The sequence below is a fragment of the Podarcis liolepis genome (genome assembly GCF_965112155.1).
Source record: "Podarcis liolepis genome assembly, chromosome: 13".
NCBI classification, from domain to species: domain Eukaryota; kingdom Metazoa; phylum Chordata; class Lepidosauria; order Squamata; family Lacertidae; genus Podarcis; species Podarcis liolepis.
Genome location: NC_139573.1, coordinates 45,326,219 through 45,345,894, shown reverse-complemented (window position 1 = coordinate 45,345,894; position 19,676 = coordinate 45,326,219). Strand labels below are relative to the sequence as shown.

General features: G+C 46.2%; 1 protein-coding gene across 2 annotated transcripts in view; it reads right to left on the bottom strand.

Moving 5' to 3' along the window:
- Window positions 1–19,676, bottom strand: part of SMYD1 (SET and MYND domain containing 1) — a 44,452-nt gene that overhangs the window by 577 nt on the left and 24,199 nt on the right. Inside the window, exons 3-9 of one of the 2 annotated variants that reach the window (XM_083469976.1) lie at window positions 15,776–15,989; window positions 12,898–13,028; window positions 10,039–10,077; window positions 6,118–6,310; window positions 5,270–5,362; window positions 2,991–3,154; window positions 313–481 (exon numbers count right to left, since the gene is read on the bottom strand). In XM_083469976.1, the coding sequence (XP_083326102.1) occupies window positions 313–481; window positions 2,991–3,154; window positions 5,270–5,362; window positions 6,118–6,310; window positions 10,039–10,077; window positions 12,898–13,028; window positions 15,776–15,989 (1,003 nt within the window). The remainder of the gene's footprint in view (window positions 1–312; window positions 482–2,990; window positions 3,155–5,269; window positions 5,363–6,117; window positions 6,311–10,038; window positions 10,078–12,897; window positions 13,029–15,775; window positions 15,990–19,676) is intronic. The other variant, XM_083469977.1, reaches the window with a different exon arrangement.

Sequence of the window (19,676 nt, the reverse complement as noted above, 5' to 3'; positions counted from 1 at the left end):
CCACTGCTGCTGCCGCACAATTTCTGTTCTCATCCTGAAGCAAAGTTCTTAACCTGAAGCACTATTTCTGGGTTAGCGGAGTCTGTAACCTGAAGCGTATGTACCCCAAGGCACCACTGTACAATTAACTCGAGTTGAGAACTTTGCCCCAGGGTGCAAACGGAAATCGTGCACCGGAGGCCCCATTAGCGAAAGCACGCCTCTGGTTAAGAACAGTTTCAGGTTAAGAACAGACCTCTGGAACGAATCAAGTTTGTAACTAGAGGTACCACTCTACGTTCCTGGAGCCTCACAATACCACGAGTCACTTACCTCCAAATCTTTGGTAATTGGGTGGGTGGAGCCATGGGTCACCAGAAGAATCGCGTAGGCTTTGCAAATCATCCCATGGCCTGCTTCAATGAGGCCAGCATGCCACTGAGTCACTCCAGCTCTCATGAGGGCCATCCCTAGCTGTGCGTTGTTTGGGTGGTAGAGTTTCCTAGGGGAAATACACAAGGAAGCCACTTGACATTTGCAAATCGGTGCTGGGGCATATATATTGATTCTTGCTTGGGTTTCCAGCTTGTTGGAGATGTGGTGATTTGCTTCATGGAGGGCTCAGTCCAAAGAAGGAGGTTTGACTCCATTCTTCCTTCCACCAATCACTACAGCCTCCATAATGGATGGAAAGTTATGCTAGGTCTCTGGGACTACACAACCATTGCTACTGTGCCTTTGGACCATGTCTTGGAAACTGTGATGTTGAATGGTTGGAGGCACAAGCTGAACGGATGGATAGGTGTTCAAAAATAGGTGTTCAAAAAGCGAACATACTAAGCTTAAGGTGGGGTAAACGGTTATGGGAGGGTGAAAGCCTGGAGCCCCTTGGATCCTGCCAATGTAATTTCATGGATCTTTGGGATGCATAATAATAATAATAATTTTTTTATAACCTGCCCATCTGGCTGGGCTTCCCCAGCCACTCTGGGTGTCGTCCAACAAAACACTAAAATACAATAACCTATTGAATATTAAAAGCTTCCCTAAACAGGGTTGCCTTCAGATGTCTTCTAAAAGCTTGGTAGTCATTTTTCTCTTTGACATCTGGTGGGAGGGCGTTCCACAGGGCAGGTGCCACCACCGAGAAGGCCCTTTGCCTGGTTCCCTGTAACTTGGCTTCTCGCAGTGAGGGAACCACCAGAAGGCCCTCGGCGCTGGACCTCAGTGTCCAGGTAGAACGATGGGGGTGGAGATGCTCCTTCAGGTATACTGGACTGAGGCCGTTTAGGGTTTTAAAGGTCGGCACCAACACTTTGAATTGTGCTTGGAAACATACAGGACAAGACAAGCAGCTAGTTGCCAGGGATTTCGCACATGACCACATAAAGGTTGGATTGGATGGTGGTGATCAAGGATTGGGTGGTGCAGACAGCGATAGACTTTATTCTCTATGGCTCCCAGTAAGTGCTAAGGGACTAGTAAACAGTTACAATCTAGGATGCCGTAGGAAGGGGGTGGGAGCCTGCCTCTTGCCCCAGACTCTGAATACACCAGGGGCATGGGGGAGATTTAGCCCCCATCAGGGGCAGAGGAAGAGGGGGGCGGTCCACCCCAGGTGTCACCACTGAGGGGGTGACAAAATGTCAGGCAGTACTCACTGCGGGGCCTGTAGCGCGCCTGAGCCACATGTCTCTCCTGGAAGTGACGCGGTGGCTTCATCTGCCCACAGCCTCCCCCTCAGCTGTAGGGCAGCTGAGTGGGAGGAGGCAGGCAGACTCCTCAGAGGCCCTGCAGAACGTCCTGCCCCACCCCACGGGCAGCTGGCCCCACCCCTGGGGACAGGGCACATGCCCCAGGTGCCCAATCGGCTTGCTCCGTCGCTGGCCCCCATAGCACTGGTGCCTCCCCTGTCCCTTCCACTGAACTGACTCCATTTCTTCACTTGCGGACAGCTTTGCTGCCAGCCCTCGGTCCAAACTGCACCAACAGGGGAGCCCGGGTAAAAGAGGAATAGATCGCTATGAATTGCGCACCTACTCAGTTCATGCCCAAAAGAGAGGTGCTTGGAAAAAAACACGTACTTGACCTGATGATGGACATTTTGGTAGCATCATAAAAAGAAGCATTAAAGCCATACCTTGGGTTACAGACGCTTCAGGTTGCACCGAAACCCGGAAGTACCAGAATGGGTTACTTCCGGGTTTCGGCAGTCGGAGAAGCGCTAAATCGCACTTTGTGCATGTGCAGAAGTGCCGAATTGCAACCCCTGCGTGCGCAGATGTGCCGCTGCAGGTTGCGAACGCTGTAGGTTGCGAACATACATCCCGCATAGATCATGTTCGCAACCCGAGTGTCCACTGCACTGGCAACAAGGAATATATTAACTGCATTGTTCATATATGCAAATAAGTTACGGAAGAGCAGAGAAAGGATGGCACTGCCAGGTGAACCTAAGCAGGTTATGACATTGTACAGCTTTCACTGGATGCTTTAAAGCTCCCCTATTGTTACAGGTGCGGGTGGCGCTGTGGGTTAAACCACAGAGCCTAGGACTTGCCGATCAGAAGATCGGCAGTTCAAATCCCCGCGACGGGGTGAGCCCTGCCAACCTAGCAGTTTGAAAGCACATCAAAGTGCAAATAGATAAATAGGTACCACTCCGGCGGGAAGGTAAACGGCATTTCCGTGCGCTGCTCTGGTTCGCCAGAAGCGGCTTAGTCATGCTGGCCACATGACGCGGAAGCTGTACGCCGGCTCCCTTGGCCAATAAAGCAAGATGAGCGCCGCAACCCCAGAGTCGGTCAGGACTAGACCTAATGGTCAGGGGTCCCTATTGTTACAGAAAGATGAGTTGGCTTGCAGTCAGCATAATGTTTCATTTTGGAAAACTGTTTCAAAATCATTTTTATTTGTTGCATTTTTATTGCGGCTGTACTCTGCTGCAATATTCGGTAACTTTTAGCAGCCTAGAGATATTCCAAATAAATGAATAAAATGTCGATACATACATGTAACCGTCCACCATTCTTTTTGAATAACCAGCTGCCTCGTCGAAGAGCTGGAGGTAAGAGAGAACTTCCGACATGATGCTGAGGATCCGGAGTAGGTAAAGGTTTGTGTCTCCCAGCACTGGGTCCTGCTTGTCCAGGCACTCACGACACAGCTTCACAACCTAGGACAAACCACACAGGGCAAGGAACATCATAGAAAGAGGTACACTTGTGGCAGAACAAATCTGCCTCTGCAGTACATAGCTCTGGAGACATGATGTTTTACAAGGGAGTTGGGACATAAACGACCGGTTTCGGTACCCGCTTAACACACATATCCAAAATGATATTTTGTTTCCCAAGAGGATAGCTATTCCTTTCCAGTCTTTGTCAGCTAGCACAATATCATGTTTGGGGAATGGGGTGTTTGGTGTGTTAGGGGTAGGGTAGTGCCGCTGGTGGGGGACACACCGTGCTCCTTCTGGGGTAATGTGGTCCCCCATCCTGCTCTCAACCCTCACACTAAAAGTCCCAATAAAAAAAATCCTTCCAGTAGCACCTTAAAGACCAACTAAGTTAGTTCTTGGTATGAGCTTTCGTGTGCATGCACACTTCTTCAGATACACTGAAACAGAAGTTGCCAGATCCTTCTATATAGTGAGAAGGTGGGGAGGGGTATTACTCAGAAGGGTGGTGGGAATGGGTGATTGGCAGATAGCTGAGATGAGCCTGTTGACGACTCTTAATGAATGCAATAGAGAGCTGAAGGACACTGTTGGCATTTGATGGCATACAAATGATGGCATACATTTGATGGCCATCAAATGCCAACAGTGTCCTTCAGCTCTCTATATTGGACAAACAGGCCAAACCTTACGCCAAAGAATAAACGGACATAAATCTGACATCAAGAATCACAAAACAGAGAAACCAGTAGGAGAACACTTCAATCTCCCAGGACATTCTATACAAGATCTCAAAGTAGCTGTTTTACTACAAAGGAATTTCAGAAATAGACTGGAAAGAGAAGCTGCTGAATTGCAACTCATTACCAAACTTAAAACCATGGAGAGACCTGGTCTGAACAGAGACATTGGATTCTTATCTCATTATGCATGACTAAGCCATTTCTCACCTTCTCACCCCTTGCCTTTTCCTGTAAGACCTATTACAGTCGTCAACAGGCTCATCTCAGCTATCTGCCAATCTCCCATTCCCACCACCCTTCTGAGTAATACCCCTCCCCACCTTCTCACTATATAGAAGGATCTGGCAACTTCTGTTTCAGTGTATCTGAAGAAGTGTGCATGCACACGAAAGCTCATACCAAGAACTAACTTAGTTGGTCTTTAAGGTGCTACTGGAAGGATTTTTTTTATTTTACTATGGCAGACCAACACGGCTACCTATCTGTAACTAAAAGTCCCAGGTACTCATTAAACAAATTCCTGGAGTATGTGGTACCCACAAGAGGACACCACTTAACCACCTGAGTTGGATGATAATCATCATCATCATCAAGACCAGGCTCAGGGTGGCTAACATCAGGTATAAAAACCATTGATTAAAATACGACTTAAAAACAGGATTAAAATACAACTTAAAATGCAGCCTCATTTCAGTGGAAGCCCAGCTCAAAAACTGTTTGGGGGGAGAAATCGTCAAATCTCCATCAAGGCCAACTATCCAGACTGGTCCTACGTGGGCCAGAAAAAAGCCAGGGAAGTCCCCAAATAGAGGTTCCACCACAGAAGGTAAAGGAAAGGGGATCAGGCTGATTCCAAGCCAAAGGCCAGGTGGAACAACTCTGTCTTACAGGCCCTGCAGAAAGAAATCAGATCCTGCAGAGACAGAGAATTGAAAAGGCCCTGGTTGAGGCTAATCTGACTTCCTTAGGGCCCGGGACCACTAGGGTGTTGCTATTTATGGACCTTAAGGTCCTCCTCAGGGTATACCAGGAGGGGCAGTCCCGTAGGTACAAGGTTCCTAGGGGGAGGCATCCTTTCAGGTAAAAAAGGACCTAGGCTGTTTAGGGCTTTATACACAAATGGTAAAACCTTAAACTTTGCTTGGCAGCTAAATGTTTCTGTTAAGTTAAGGGAAGGAACTATTTTCATGTATTTTATCATTGTTCTTCCCAATCACTCAGAGCCTTCTTTTGGGCAGGCAGATGGGGATCATGACAATAATTTTCTCCCACCATGTCCCTAGTGATAAAATAATGTAGACGTGAGATGTTATTGTCTGGGTTTCCTCAACACATTAATAAGCAGAGGACCAAGCCTTCTGTGACTCACTTGGTGGTATATCCCTTCGGTACGAGCCTCATCAATCTTTTCCAGGGTTTCCTTGGAGAACTGGATGACGTCTTTCACCACTTCCTTGGACGGCTGCAAGAGGCAAGGGGAAACGATTCAAATGTGCTTCTTTAGCTCTTCCTGTCAGAATTTTCCAAAACTGCCCAGCTGGCAACCCAATTATCTTTTCATTAGCAAAATCCAGGATCAATTACATTCCTGATTGTGTATACCAGCCAGAGCTCAGAAATTCATTTTATAATAATATAATCATAATTTATTATTTATACCCCGCCCATCTGGCTGGGCTTCCCCAGCCACTCTGGACGGCTTTCAGCAAAATATTAAAATACCGTAATAAATCGAACATTAAAAGCTTCCCTAAACAGGGCTGGCTTCAGATGTCTTCTAAAAGTCTGGTAGTTGTTGACATCTGGTGGGAGGGCGTTCCACAGGGCGGGTGCCGCTACCGAGAAGGCCCTCTGCCTGGTTCCCTGTGACTTGGCTTCTTGCAATGAGGGAACTGCCAGAGAGCCCTCGGAGCTGGACCTCAGCGTCCGGGCTGAACGATGGGGGTGGAGACGCTCCTTCAGGTAGACAGGACCGAGGCCGTTTAGGGCTTTAAAGGTCAGCACCAAGACTTTGAATTGTGCTCGGAAACGTACTGGGAGCCAATGTAGGTCTTTCAAGACTGGTGTTATGTGGTCTCGGCGGCCACTCCCAGTCACCAGTCTAGCTGCCGCATTCTGGACTAGTTGTAGTTTCTGGGTCACCTTCGAAGGTAACCCCACATAGAGCACATTGCAGTAGTCCAAGTAGAAGGAACTCGTTCAAGTTCAGTCTCATACCTTTTCATTCCCCTCTTTCACAGCCGTCATCAGGTCGTCTTTGATTCCTTTTTGGCAATGCTCACAGGTGCAGTCAAAATAATACTGCTTCTTCAGCTGCTGCTTTCTGTCTTCACTAACATTGAGGAAATCTACATAGGAAACAGTCAGCTCTTCCCCGACGGAGATCTTACCCAGAGCACGCAACTCGATCCTGGTGTCAAACAAGCAAAGATAAACACCAGAGACTTGTCTGTGTAGCTTTCCAGTAATAATAATATCAGGAGCGACCCACCACCACCCACGATGCCTAGGACGAAAGGATTCCTTCCCAGAGCTGTGCGTCCTTTCCACACAACCAAAACCCTGTACCAAGGTAACACAAATCCTGCATGACAGAAGGCTATATTTGGCTACCTGCATAAAAGGTAACGGTACCCCTGACCGTTAGGTCCAGTCACAAATGACTCTGGGGCTGCGGCGCTCATCTCGCTCTATAGGCCGAGGGAGCTGGCATTTGTCCACAGACAGCTTCCGGGTCATGGCCAGCAGGACTAAACCGCTTCAGCGAACCAGGGCAGCGCATGGAAACACTGTTTACCTTCCCGCCAGAGTTTCAAACTGCTTTCGAACTGCTAGGTGGGCAGGAGCTGGGACCAAGCAACGGGAGCTCACCCCGTCATGGGGATTCGAACCGCCACCCTGTTGATCGGCAAGTCCTAGGCTCTGTGGTTTAACCCACAGTGCCACCCACATCATTTCAATAGGGCTGCTTAAATAGGCTTTGGGACTCCCCAGATTGCAGAATGGTATCAAAAATTTTCAGCCGCATGTTCTTAGCATGTTGCATGTAAAGATCTTTCAGTTTCCCCCACCTTTCCCCTTAATTTCCAGAGGGGTAGCCATGTTAGTCTGTTGCCGCAAATAAAGAGTCTTTGGCAAGTTAAAGACCGACACATTTATTATGGCAATTTTATTATTGTGGAACAGAGACCACAGAAGCTTATGCCATGGTAAATGTGCTAGACTTTCAGGTACCACAAGAGTTGTTTAATTTTTTAAAAATTCATTTATTTTAGGCATATATAACCTGCTCTTTCTTGAAAAGCTCAGAAAGGCCCGCACAAACTTCCTTGACCAGGTCCACAGCTGTTTAGTTTCAACAGTGCTACTACATAAGAGTTCATTAGGACCCTAGATTTGTCAGGAGATGAAGAATACATATTTATGAGTGCTTGCTCTTTGCTGCAGGACCAAGGAACTTGTGGATTTCCAGATGTTGAACGCCAACTCCCATCAGTCTTAGCCAGACTAGCTAATGGTCAAGGATGATGGCGTTCCCCAGCCCTGATTTGCAGTGACCAATAGCAAACATCTGCCACAGTGCACTCAAATTCAATCACAACTTTTCAATTGAAAGCACCACTCTCTTTTTTTTTTTAAGGATGTTCCTTTACATGCCACATTAACCATGTTCATAATTAGATCCACACAGGTTTAAAAAGACAACAATGTGTTAGTTGTGGAGACTTAAGTTTCAAGCATGCAACATCTCCCAACAAAGGCCTTTTTAAAAATATACAACCAGCTATTCTATCTAGAGACATGCAAGCAACCGTTTCCCTTGTAAATCATTGGAGCCTACTTTGCACCCATGACCCAAGATGAGCCAACCAACTCGGGCAGCTGTGGGGCACTGCTTGGAGGCATGACCTGCCACCTCCTTGGTAGCGCCCCCCACGGGCAAAGAGGAGGCACTGCTGGTCTCCTCCCATCCTTAGGCATAACTGGGAGCAGGATCCTCCCCACTGCCCACCACCAACAGCCTTGGATTCCCACTTCAACCATCTGGTAAGATTGATTTGATTCCCCTGCTTGTCCCCAGTGCAGAACTTCACCCATCCCTTCTTCCCTGGTGGGGCGTAGGGATACCATTTTGTGGTTCCAAAATGTCTTGGACAGGCCCTGACCACCAGGAATGCTTGGAATAACCCTTACAGTTTTCACAGCTCTCCCCTCATTGCAAAGGGAGGAGGTAACCAGTGACAGGAGGTTGATGTGCTTGCTTCCACACTCCAAAGCACATGGACCAGCCTGCCCAGAGGACTTCGCCCTTCTAAGCATGTGTTTTTAAGCTGCTTGTAATTGATTGAGTACCCGATCTCTTGCCAGCCATTCCCTCCCTCTTCACCGAGGTAAAAGTAAAGAGACCCCTGACTGTTAAGTCCGGTCGCAAACGACTCTGGGGTTGCAGCGCTCGTCTTGCTTTATAGGCCGAGGGAGCTGGCGTTTGTCCATAGACAGCTTCCAGGTCATGTGGCCAGCATGACTAAGCTGCTTCTGGCGAACCAGAGCAGTTCATGGAAACGCCGTTTACCTTCCCGCCGGAGCGGTACCTATTTATCTACTTGCACTTTGACGTGCTTTCGAACTGCCAGGTTGGCAGGAGCTGGGACCGAGCAATGGGAGCTCACCCCGTCATGGGGATTCGAACCACCGACCTTCTGATTGGCAAGCCCTTCTTCACTGAGGTACTTAGGTTTATTGATTTTTGTTATCATTACTAAGGGAGCCAGTGGCAAGGGTGAGCACACCAGAAAATTGTAATATGAAAGGAATGGCAAAGGATTAAAAGAAGAAGATCACACATTGATTTCAATAGGGAGAGTTCACCAGGTGTCAAGGAAGGAGTCAGGGACAGGTCAAGCAATAGCTCACAAGGTGTCAATGAAGTTAAATCTTTATTCAAAGAAACAAAACAGCTCAAGGCTTATGAGCACAGCCTGTAGGTTTTGCCCCCAATGAAGAAGCTTCAAGGACTGAAGATCCTTTGCCTTCTCTCTCTTCGCTCTGCCCTCTCCACCCCTCTCCATGTTCTGGGAGACAAGGTGGAGAGGAGCTGGACACTGTAGCAGGAGGAGACACCCTCACTTCTTCAGCACCCTGCCCTCTTCCTCCCCAGCCTCTGCTTCTGCCTCGGAGTCTGAACTGTGCTCTGCCACAGCCTCTTCCTGCTCACTAAGCCCTGTTGCCTCTTCATCTTCTGACACCTCCTCCTCCAAATCTGCTCCCACTTCTCCCTCTGATCACCCATCCCTGTCCCACCACCAATCCCCACTCTCTGAGCTTTCTTCCCTTGGGTGTTCCCCAGCTGGTTCCTTCCACCGTTCCTCTGCATCTAGCCAGTCCAAGACGCCATGTGCTCAACTCTCTTCCATTGAAATGAATGAAATTTAGCATTTATTGTGTTATTAAGTTAATACGTAAAATTAGACATATATATTTTAAGTACTTAACTTTGGCTGGATTGTCCCCATGGGATCTACATCTACTCATTCCCACATGAAGAAAGAGGATCCACCAAGAGGGCTGATCTTTGCTTGGAAGACCTCAGCAGAAACAGGTGTCGCCTTGCGGCCTAGAACTAGCTAAACTGATATTGTAAACACCTGTGGCTTTTGCCATTTTAATCGCTTTTAAGGTTTTGTGATTCTAAACAGGGGCCCGAAAGTGTTTGTCAATGCAGCCAAAATCAGAGTATCAGACAATGCCACGTTATTTGCTCTTGTAATAAAAGATCTACTGGATCTACTACGGTTACCATCGTTAGAAATTCTCATGCTATCATTGCCAATGAAAGAATTGGAGAGAAAAATAAATTGGAGCAGGCATTAAGAGGCATGGGGAAGTTTGTGAGAGGAGAGGGGGAATTATTGTCATAATGACTACTTTTTTAAAGAAAGACTCTACAAATGCAGGGATTACAAAATGAAGGGTTGGGTTTAGTGGGACTTTGCATAGAGGTGGGTAGAAAGAGTAAAAACAAAGTCATCTTTATAACTTGGTTATTACTGCCTGTGGGACTTTGGGGTCGGTATGGGGGGGTGTTCGAGCGGGATAGCAGTGAAAGGGGGGAATATTATGGTATCAAGGCCAACCCACCTCATCTGGGTGTGGAACAATGATCTTACAGCCTGATGACTGAAAGAAAGAAACAGACATCTGCAGTTTGACAGAGGTAAACAAGCTAAAGAAATAAAGAAAGAAAAGCAAATTGAATCCATACATTTAGTACATCAAATGCTAGCGTACAGCTTTCGAGGGCCAAGGTAGAGATCAGAGGCAGCAGTGAAGGTAGCATATCAAATTGCAAGTTGGAGTCCTAAGCCACAACACTCTCCTCCATGACTTTACGAGGCTATCGGCAGGCGACGGAATTGCCACCCCTTTCCTGCAGCCTTCAAATGGGCATAGCTGTCAACTTACAGATTGGAAAATAAGGGACCAGCAGCCTCGAAAATAAGGGATCAGCAGCCAAAATAAGGGATTTTAGTCAACCAGCTGAAGTACGAAGTTAAAAGGGACCAGATAATTTTGGAGAGCAGTGCCGGTTTTTAGCCCTTCATTTCCAGAGGTTCCTGCTCAAGACACCAGCTGAGGAAACACTGCAATTAAATAACTACAAGCAGCAACGACTTTTCACGCAAAACGAAGTCCAAGCTACGAAGATGCTGCTGCAGTTTTGTATCTTTTCTCTCGTGCTCCATCTGCAGCTCTCAGTTCCATCAGGCAGGGCGGGAGGAGGGGGGGGGGAATAGTGCCCGAATTAAACCTGCAGATCAGACCATCTATGCTAGTCTACCACTACAAATCTATGGGAGAAGCACTTGCGGCCCTTCCTCCGTTTCCCCCTCTATGGTTAGCCCTTGGAACACCTGCCCGCACCTCCGCCTCCGCCTCCTTTCTCTGAACTGCTTTCCTCTCAAGGCTCCTCAGCAATTCATAGGCTGCACCAGGCTGCCCATCTCATCCAGAGACCCCAGGCAGAGAAGCTCAGTCCGGCGGCCACAAGGAGGATGGCAGCGAGAGAGCCTGAGGCTCCCACCAGTCCCGGCGGGGAGGGGCTCCCGGGGGCCGAGGCTGGTGAGAGGAGGCCGGAGGGGGGCGGGCCAAGCAGCCAAGCAACACAGTTGGAGCCTCCCTCCTCCCTGGCCGGCAGGGAGGGAGGGAGAGGAGCTGCTTCCTTTGAAACCCGGGAAATTTAAGGGACATCATCAATAAGGGACAGCAGCAGGACACGGCACTGGGATAAGGGAGTTTCCCGCCAAATAAGGGACGGTTGACAGCTATGCAAATGGGCTCTAAAGACTTTTCATTCTGTCAGGCTCTTAATGGATTTTATCAGTGGCCCTCCCTATATGTTTTGTACAATTGTGTGTGCTTTTCATATTTGTGCCGTTAAGCTGCCTGGCTGAGAGCGCTGTTCTCAAGACCCGTTTGGAAGCTTCCTTCCTCTCAATGGGGGAGCAGCCGCGAGGGAGCCATTGGGACTGGAGAAACTACAGACAGAGGAACGGTTACACACTTCTTCACCCCAAATTGCCCCTTCTCAACACAGGGGGAAGCTAGACACATATGTAAAACGTTGCTTTTTAAAATAACGTTTTGAAAAAAAGTATTGAATTTGTCATACCTAGCCATCGCCATCTAGTGTCACATTTGTATAATGCACTTTGGAATACATTTTAAACATTTATTTGCAGCTGTATAGCCAAGTCCACAGTTTCTCTCTCTCTTTAAAAACTAAACAGGCTGCTAATGGATTGTTTCATAACAACTACTTGAGTGTTTACTTAGGTCTTCGAAAGCTTAGCATAGGATCTGTGCCTTGATGCTACTTGGTGGATGATCTCTCTTGCTTTGGGGGAAGGTTTTTTTAAAATAAATTTGCTGTTTGGGAAGAACCAACAATACTGTGATGACAAGGATGAGATGAATTCCCTAGCCCAGCAACTTCCCGTGCACTAGTTGGTATCAGATCTGTCCTGTGACTTACATTCTCCTGTTTCTGTTCTGTTCAAACTGTGATGTGCTTTTGTCGCAATATTTTAGTCTGACTGTTTTGAAACTTCTCTAATAGGATAAAATGTAAAAAAAAAGAAGAAGTAGTTGTAGATCAGACTGTTGGTATAAACCATCTCCTTCCTTACTGAGGATATTCTGATTATGGCACCACTTATCTGCCAGGCAGATAAATGCATAGTTTCTGTTACCAGCTTTTGGTTTTGGAGGAAAGACATTTCAGCTATGCCTTTAACTACAGCTGCAGATTCTTTAAAAGCCAGGCTGGTGCCACCTGTCTGCTTTTAGGGTGGGGGGGGGTGAAGAGGGGCTTCCATCTTGCAAAGCTATGCAGTTTGCATGACAACAAGCCTGCAGAACCACAAATGCATGCACAGAGTTGCTTAATTGTGTTAGAAATGAACCGAAAAGGATTTGTGGGGAAATATGCCGATGTGTTGAAGACCAACATTTGGCAGCTTCATTCTGGTGTTCGCTTAAACTTCCTGCATTATCCATCTCCCCTAACTTATCTGTCAAGACCCAAGATGGTTCTGCAGGGTTGTCAAAATCACACATTCTGAGCACAACCCTTAGCAATGTTCTCGGCGCAAACCCAACCGATATAGTAATGCTCACATACAGCTCCCAATCATTTTAATGGGACTTTCAGAGGAGAACTTTCCAACGGGCTGTGGAAATTTGCCATTTTCCAATACGTTTTCTCCCCACTGGCCCAAGAACTGATAGGATCTTTATCAGTGACTAGGTCCCAATGAAATGTTAGAAGCCAACAGAAACGCTCGCAAGAACGTATTTTCATGCAGCTCCAAAACATGAATCAACAGAGCCAGGCAACCTCTCAGCTCAGAGTAGATTAATCTTTTGGAAAACGTGATCTTAACCCCTGAGTTGAAAAGCTTAGTTTCTCATATCGATGCGCAGAAGGAGATGACTTACTTGCCATTGTTAAAGATGACTGTGCAGTTGGGCCAACAGTCATGGTTCACCAGGCAAAGGTTTGGGAAGATACCTACACCAACTGCCTGCAGCCCGCGTTGATCACTCAGAGTGAAGCCATTGCAGTTTATCTATTCCGCAAAACAGAAGAGCAAGACAGATTAGGGGATCTGTGGATCTCCAGAACAGGAGCAGCCAAGTTCTGTATTCTCAGGACTATTTCCTGGATGGTTTTTGAAAGGTAAAGGTAAAGATAAAGGTATCCCCGACCATTAGGTCCATTCGTGGATGACTCTGGGGTTGCGGTGCTCATCTCGCTTTATTGGCCGAGGGAGCCGGCGTACAGCTTCCGGGTCATGTGGCCAGCATGACTAAGCCGCTTCTGGCGAACCAGAGCAGCGCACGGAAATGCCGTTTACCTTCCCGCCAGAGTGGTACCTATTTATCTACTTGCACTTTGACGTGCTTTCTGTTGTGTATTGAGTCAAAGGATTTTATATTTGTATTATTATTGTCTGTATTTGCATTAGGGTAAAGTAACTGCCTTTTGGTTTCAGAGGGTACAGCTACTATTGGTTCATTTAAGCTGCTGTATTTGGATCCTCTGTCTTATTGGTTTCCTCCAAAAGGCAGGACTGTGATTGCCTGATATTGTTCCCTCCAAAATGTATCCTTTTTAGCTAGTCCCCTGTCCCTATAAATGTAGCTTTCCCCTCCTCAGGTCTCAGTCTTGTTTGCTGTAATAAAGAAGTGTTACTAGAGAACTGTCTCCAGCATATTATGTTAAGAGAGCTGAAATCACAACCCCCACGTCACAACACTTTCGAACTGCTAGGTTGGCAGGAGCAGGGACCGAGAAATGGGAGCTCACCCCATCATGGGGATTCGAACCACCGACCTTCTGATCGGCAAGTCCTAGGCTCTGTGGTTTAACACACAGCACTACCCACGTCCCTTTTGAGAGGTAGGACAGAAGTATTTTGCCATGCAACCCCAAAGCATAGCAAAGGACAAGGTCTGCAACAAAATCTCCAAGTAGCCAGTGCTATTCCTACTCAGAGGAGACCCATTGAAATGAATGGGCATGACTAACTTAGGTCTACTAAACTATGTTTGTGGAATGCTCAACTCAGGGAGGTTCATCTGGCACCTTCATTATATATTTTTAGGTGCCAGGTGAAAGCGTTCCTCTTCAACCAGGCTGATTAAATGTGTTTAAATTTTAAATGTGTCTGTGGGAAGGGTCTGCGAACCGTCCAGAGATTGTATGATGAAAAACGGTAAAGGTAAAGGTAAAGGGACCCCTGACCATTAGGTCCAGTCGCGACTCTGGGGTTGCGGCGCTCATCTCGCTTTATTGGCCAAGGGAGCCGGCGTACAGCTTCCGGGTCATGTGGCCAGCATGACTAAGCCGCTTCTGGCGAACCAGAGCAGCGCACGGAAACACCGTTTACCTTCCCACCAGAGCGGTACCTATTTATCTACTTGTACTTTGATGTGCTTTCGAACTGCTAGGTTGGCAGGAGCAGGGACCGAGCAACGGGAGCTCACCCCATCGCGGGGATTTGAAACGCCAACCTTCTGATCAGCAAGTCCTAGGCTCTGTGGTTTAACCCACGTCCCTATGAAGAACGGTATATACCAGGAAATGTAAATAATGATGATGATGGGTCTGCTATGAGTATGACTAGCAGTAGAATCAACCCTTTATATATAAAATCCAACAGTATGTTTAATACTGGAACCTCTCACATGTGTACAATCTTGGGAAATAATCCTTTCTTTCCTACAGGCACACTCTTTCTCTACATCTTGAATAAAATTTGGTAGGCTTCTGCGGACCAGCTAATAGTGAATTGTGGTTAGCGTAGGGCTTTAAGGCTGCCCATTGGCAAATCTGCTCTTTGACTGTTAATTAATTCATTCATCCATTCATTGCCTTTGTTAGTCAAAATTCTCTCATCACAACATTCAATAGGTAGGTTTAACAGTGTGTTACTGTTATTCTCATTACAAGCTTTGAGCATGAGTTTTTTGTGGAAAGGTCGCATACCAGTGATGAGGCCAGCACAGAATGATATAAACTAATGCAATGTAAAAAATACTACATCATACTTAAAGAATAACCAGAGCAAAAACAGCCTCATCATATGAAAAAGGCAAAGGTAAAGGACCCCTGACAGTTAGGTCCAGTCGCGAACGACTCTGGGGTTGTGGCACTCATCTCGCTTTACAGGCCAAGGGAGCCAGAGTTTGTCCACAGAAAGTTTTTCCGGGCCATGTGGCTAGCATGACTGGCACAACAGAACACCGAAACCAGAGCAGCGCATGGAAACGTTGTTTATCTTCCCGCTGGAGTGGTACCTATTTATCTACTTGCACAACAGCTAGGTTGGCAGGAGCTGGGGCTGAGCAATGGGAGCTCACCCCGTTGCGGGGATTCGAACCGCCGACCTTCTGATTGGCAAGCCCAAGAGGCTCAGTGGTTTAGAACAGAGGGCTAAAAAAACCCTGACCAGCTATCGTTAAAAAAAGAGACCAATAGGGTTAAAACCAGCTTGCAAGATAAGTGGTCTTCAAAAAGTAGAGAAGATGTTTAAATACCAGGGAAGACCTAGGAGGACAAGAAAGCCTGGTTTTCTTGCCTTACAAGTACTCCAAAATCTGAAGCAAGGTTAGTCAGCTGGGGTCTTGAGAACCAAACAAAACCCACATTAGATCCCTTCTGTTGTATAACCTGAATCAGCACATGCAAAAGCTCCAGCAGAACCTCCTTATGCCTACATAAGGTGGCACTAAATGGTGGGATGAGCAGCACAATCTAACTACTGTAGCTTTTCCTTTATTCGTCCAGGCTTGGGTCACTAGGCAGACATACCACACCCAATATGTGAGAGATGTACGTCATGCCAAATTGCTTGTTGTCAGGTGGCCAGAACTCCAAGAAGCTCTCCAGGTCAATCCTCATCTCCTTCTTCTCTTCGTCTCCAAAGTGATCCACGTGGTTCTGTAGGTTGTCAATGGAAACCAAGCATCCCTCTGTCAGGCCGCCTCCTTCTTTCTCTATTCTCCACAAGATTCGGGCAGCCAACCTAGTAGGCCAAAAATGTGCATTTAACCACTGGGCCTTAAGGAGTTACAGTAACCGCTCCCCACATTAAATGGGGGGCGCCCTTTGCATGGTTGTACGCAGCCCCCTGGACCCTATGCGGCACCATTAGCACAGGCTTGGCTCCGCCTCCCCCCAGTTGGGATACCTGGAGGTCTCCACCTACCTCAGCCAGTTGCCCAATCCTGCCTGGGGAAGCGTTGTCAAGGTGATCAGGCCAGGTAGGGGGAGGGACTACCTGCCCACACAATAGAGGGAGGATCTTACCTGGGAATCGTCAGTTGGCTCCAGAGCTTCTCCCACCCTACCCACCCTCAGTTAAGACTTCTTTTGCAGGTTAACCTTTTCTCCGTTGGTACGCGGGCGCTGCTACGTCAAGATCGCTGTTGAAGGGCCAGAAAGGAATTCTCTTGCATTGGCAGGTTTGGCTTTCCCGTAGCAAAACGTCACAACTTTGGCGGTATCAGGCCTTGGGCGGAATCCTTTAGTCTATCTTCCCTCAATGGGGGTGGGCGTGTAGCGGTGACCCACGCCCCTCCTCTTTGTGGTGGCGATGCCAGGGTTCCCCGTTAAAGGGGTTGTTTTTAGGGGAGGCTTTGGCCGTACGCCTAGAGGTTGTCATTGCTCTCCCCTGCGACGGTGGCGTAATGGGGGGCGGTCTCTCTCTGCTTGAACATACAGTGAGGGAAATAAGTATTTGATCCCCTGCTAAATTTGCCCATTTGCCCTCTGACGAAGAAATGACCAGTCCGTAATTTTAATGGTAGGTTTATTGTAGCTGTGAGAGACAGAATCTCTGACTTTTGTCTTCTGGGTTTCTGGGGGTTTTCCTGTTGTTATTCTGTCTCTCACAGCTACAACCGCCTTCTCAACCCGGCCCTAGGACTGTCTAGGAATCAGCATGTTTTTACATGAGTAGAATGTGTGCTTTTATTTAAAATGCATCTCTGGGTTATTTGTGGGACATAGGAATTTGTTCATATTTTTTCCCCAAAATATACTCTGGTCCACCACATGGGACAGCCCACGGTTGAAAAAGGTTGCTGACCCCTGGCTTTGACCTATTGCTTTGTCATTACATTCCATTTGTTAATCCATATGTAGACCATACTCAATTGATAATCATTTGATAATATCTTGCCTGATTTTGTATTAATTGCTATATATATTCCATTTTTCATTTTCTGTATACAGTGGTACCTCGGGTTACAGACGCTTCAGGTTACAGACGCTTCAGGTTACAGACTCCACTAACCCAGAAATAGTCCCTCGGGTTAAGAACTTTGCTTCAGGATGAGAACAGAAATTGTGTGTCGGCAGCAGGAGGCCCCATTAGCTAAAGTGGTGCCTCAGGTTAAGAACAGTTTTAGCTTAAGAACGGACCTCCAGAACGAATTAAGTTCTTAACCTGAGGAACCACTGTACATTCTACATTCCATAGCATTTCCATTTTCCATTTCAATTCAGCTCTGTATAGCAATAAACCCATCAGATGTCAAGGAGATAAAGAACAAAACATCTGAAGGCAGCCATTATGTTTTTATATGTGTTGGAAGACACCTAGAGTGGCTGGGACGACCCAGCCAGATATGGCAAGGTATACCGTATTTTTTGCTCTATAAGACTCACTTTTTCCCTCCTAAAAGGTAAGGGGAAATGTGTGTGCGTCTTATGGAGCGAATGCAGGCTGCGCAGCTATCCCAGAAGCCAGAACAGCAAGAGGGATTGCTGCTTTCACTGCGCAGCGATCCCTCTTGCTGTTCTGGCTTCTGGGATTCAGAATATATTTTTTTTTCTTGTTTTCCTCCTCCAAAAACTAGGTGCGTCTTATGGTCTGGTGCATCTTATAGAGCGAAAAATACGGTAAATAATTTAAATTTAAATTATTTCAGTTATGTTCAGTAGCTTGTGGTTTGTCTTGGTATTTGTAAGCTTTTATTCGATGTAGCTCTGGGGTTGCTACTGAACAAAACTGAACTTTGACTGGGATCCGGTGAGAGTTAGTGCATCGGCAAAGGTTTGGCATTGTGTTCACTGATGTTGACTGGATCATCAGATTAACAGCATAGAAATGCTTACTTTCTTGGGTTGCTCTTCCTAACAAAGCAGATTTGCCTCCTGTGCATTTGAGAATGGAAAATTCGTGCTGGTATTTCCCTTCTGCTACAAACACAGTCACAGCTGGCAACCTTCCAGAAGGACTAACTCCATAGCTTGAAGCATACTTTCCATTACAGCTCACAATACCTTCCCGTCTCCTGTATCACAATGGAGTATTTTTAGCCACTTCTATAAATAGGACAAGTTGATAAAGGAACCCCACAGTTGCTGAACCTGATAGAGAACAAGTGCAAATTCCTGACGGTAGCTTAAGATATCTTCCTCTTAACATCTTGAGATACAGTATCTTCTTGTTTCAGGATTTAGTGTTACAGGAGGTTTCTAAATTATTATTATTATTTAATTACTGGAATTAAAAATAATAATAAGTGGTGGACAGTGGAAAAATAAGACATTCCCCACCTTCTTTTTACTGATGTCATTTGCCTCCAGAAGGGAATATCTGGTTATGTGGCAAACATAATTTAAAATCATTGTGCCCACGATAGAAATCAGGGCAAACTGTCCTTGGTTAGCAATGGTCATTTTAGGCATTTATATGTCGTTGCTTTAGCTCTCAGAAAGGCTTATAAATAAGTTATATAATATATATAATATATTATATATAATAATATAATATATTATATCTTATATAAAACATAATAGAGCAGCAGCCATTAAGCAATATTTAAATATGAATAATGGCAATATTTAGAATAATTGGGCTAATTTTTAAAAGTCTTCAACTGGTGCCCAAAATACAGCAGGCTTGGAACCAGGCAGGCTTGCCTTGAGAAGGTATTCTAGAGTCAGTGCACCACGATCATGTTTTTGTGTACACTGCTTACTGTTTGTTTGTTTGTTTGTTTGTTTGTTTGTTTGTTTGTTTGTTAAATTTGTATCCTGCCCTTCAACTGAAGACCACAGGGCAGTTCACAACATAAAAATGCATAATAAAACAAAAGGAAAAGGAAAACGAACCAATAACCCCCCCCCTCCCGTAAGCGGTTTATAAATTCTTCTAAATAAAGAAATAAAAAAATAAAGAAATAATAAAGAAATAAAGAAATAAATATAAACAGAATGTGAAATATTTTTAAAAATTGCCACATCACATGCAAAACACAGATCTCTGTTCGTTCTCATCAGGTTGTGGGACTATACCAGATCTACCCCTGAAAACATCTGGGTCCCCTGCAGATGTTTGAAAAGCTGTTTAACAAGTGACAGTTCTTAATACCGATCCTACTGTCCTACTGTCACCAATACTCATTGCATGTTGTGGAGAGACCACGCTCATGGGTTGGGTAGGAAGACAAGATGCCAAGCAGCCTAGACAGATTTTTCAGGACCCTGGACAGAGCACAAGGAGCAGAAGACTTGTTAAATGCTTCACTTCAGTCCTTGTGGCCCAGACGGAGATCTTTCAAGGAGAAGCCTTGTGGTTAGAAGTCTAGTAGTATTTCCGGAAGGTTTTGAGTTCTGGGGAAAGAAGTAGATGCACCCAAAGGGATTTCCAAGTTGGAAATCCATGGGGTGGTTATAGGGACATAGTAAGTCATCTTATATT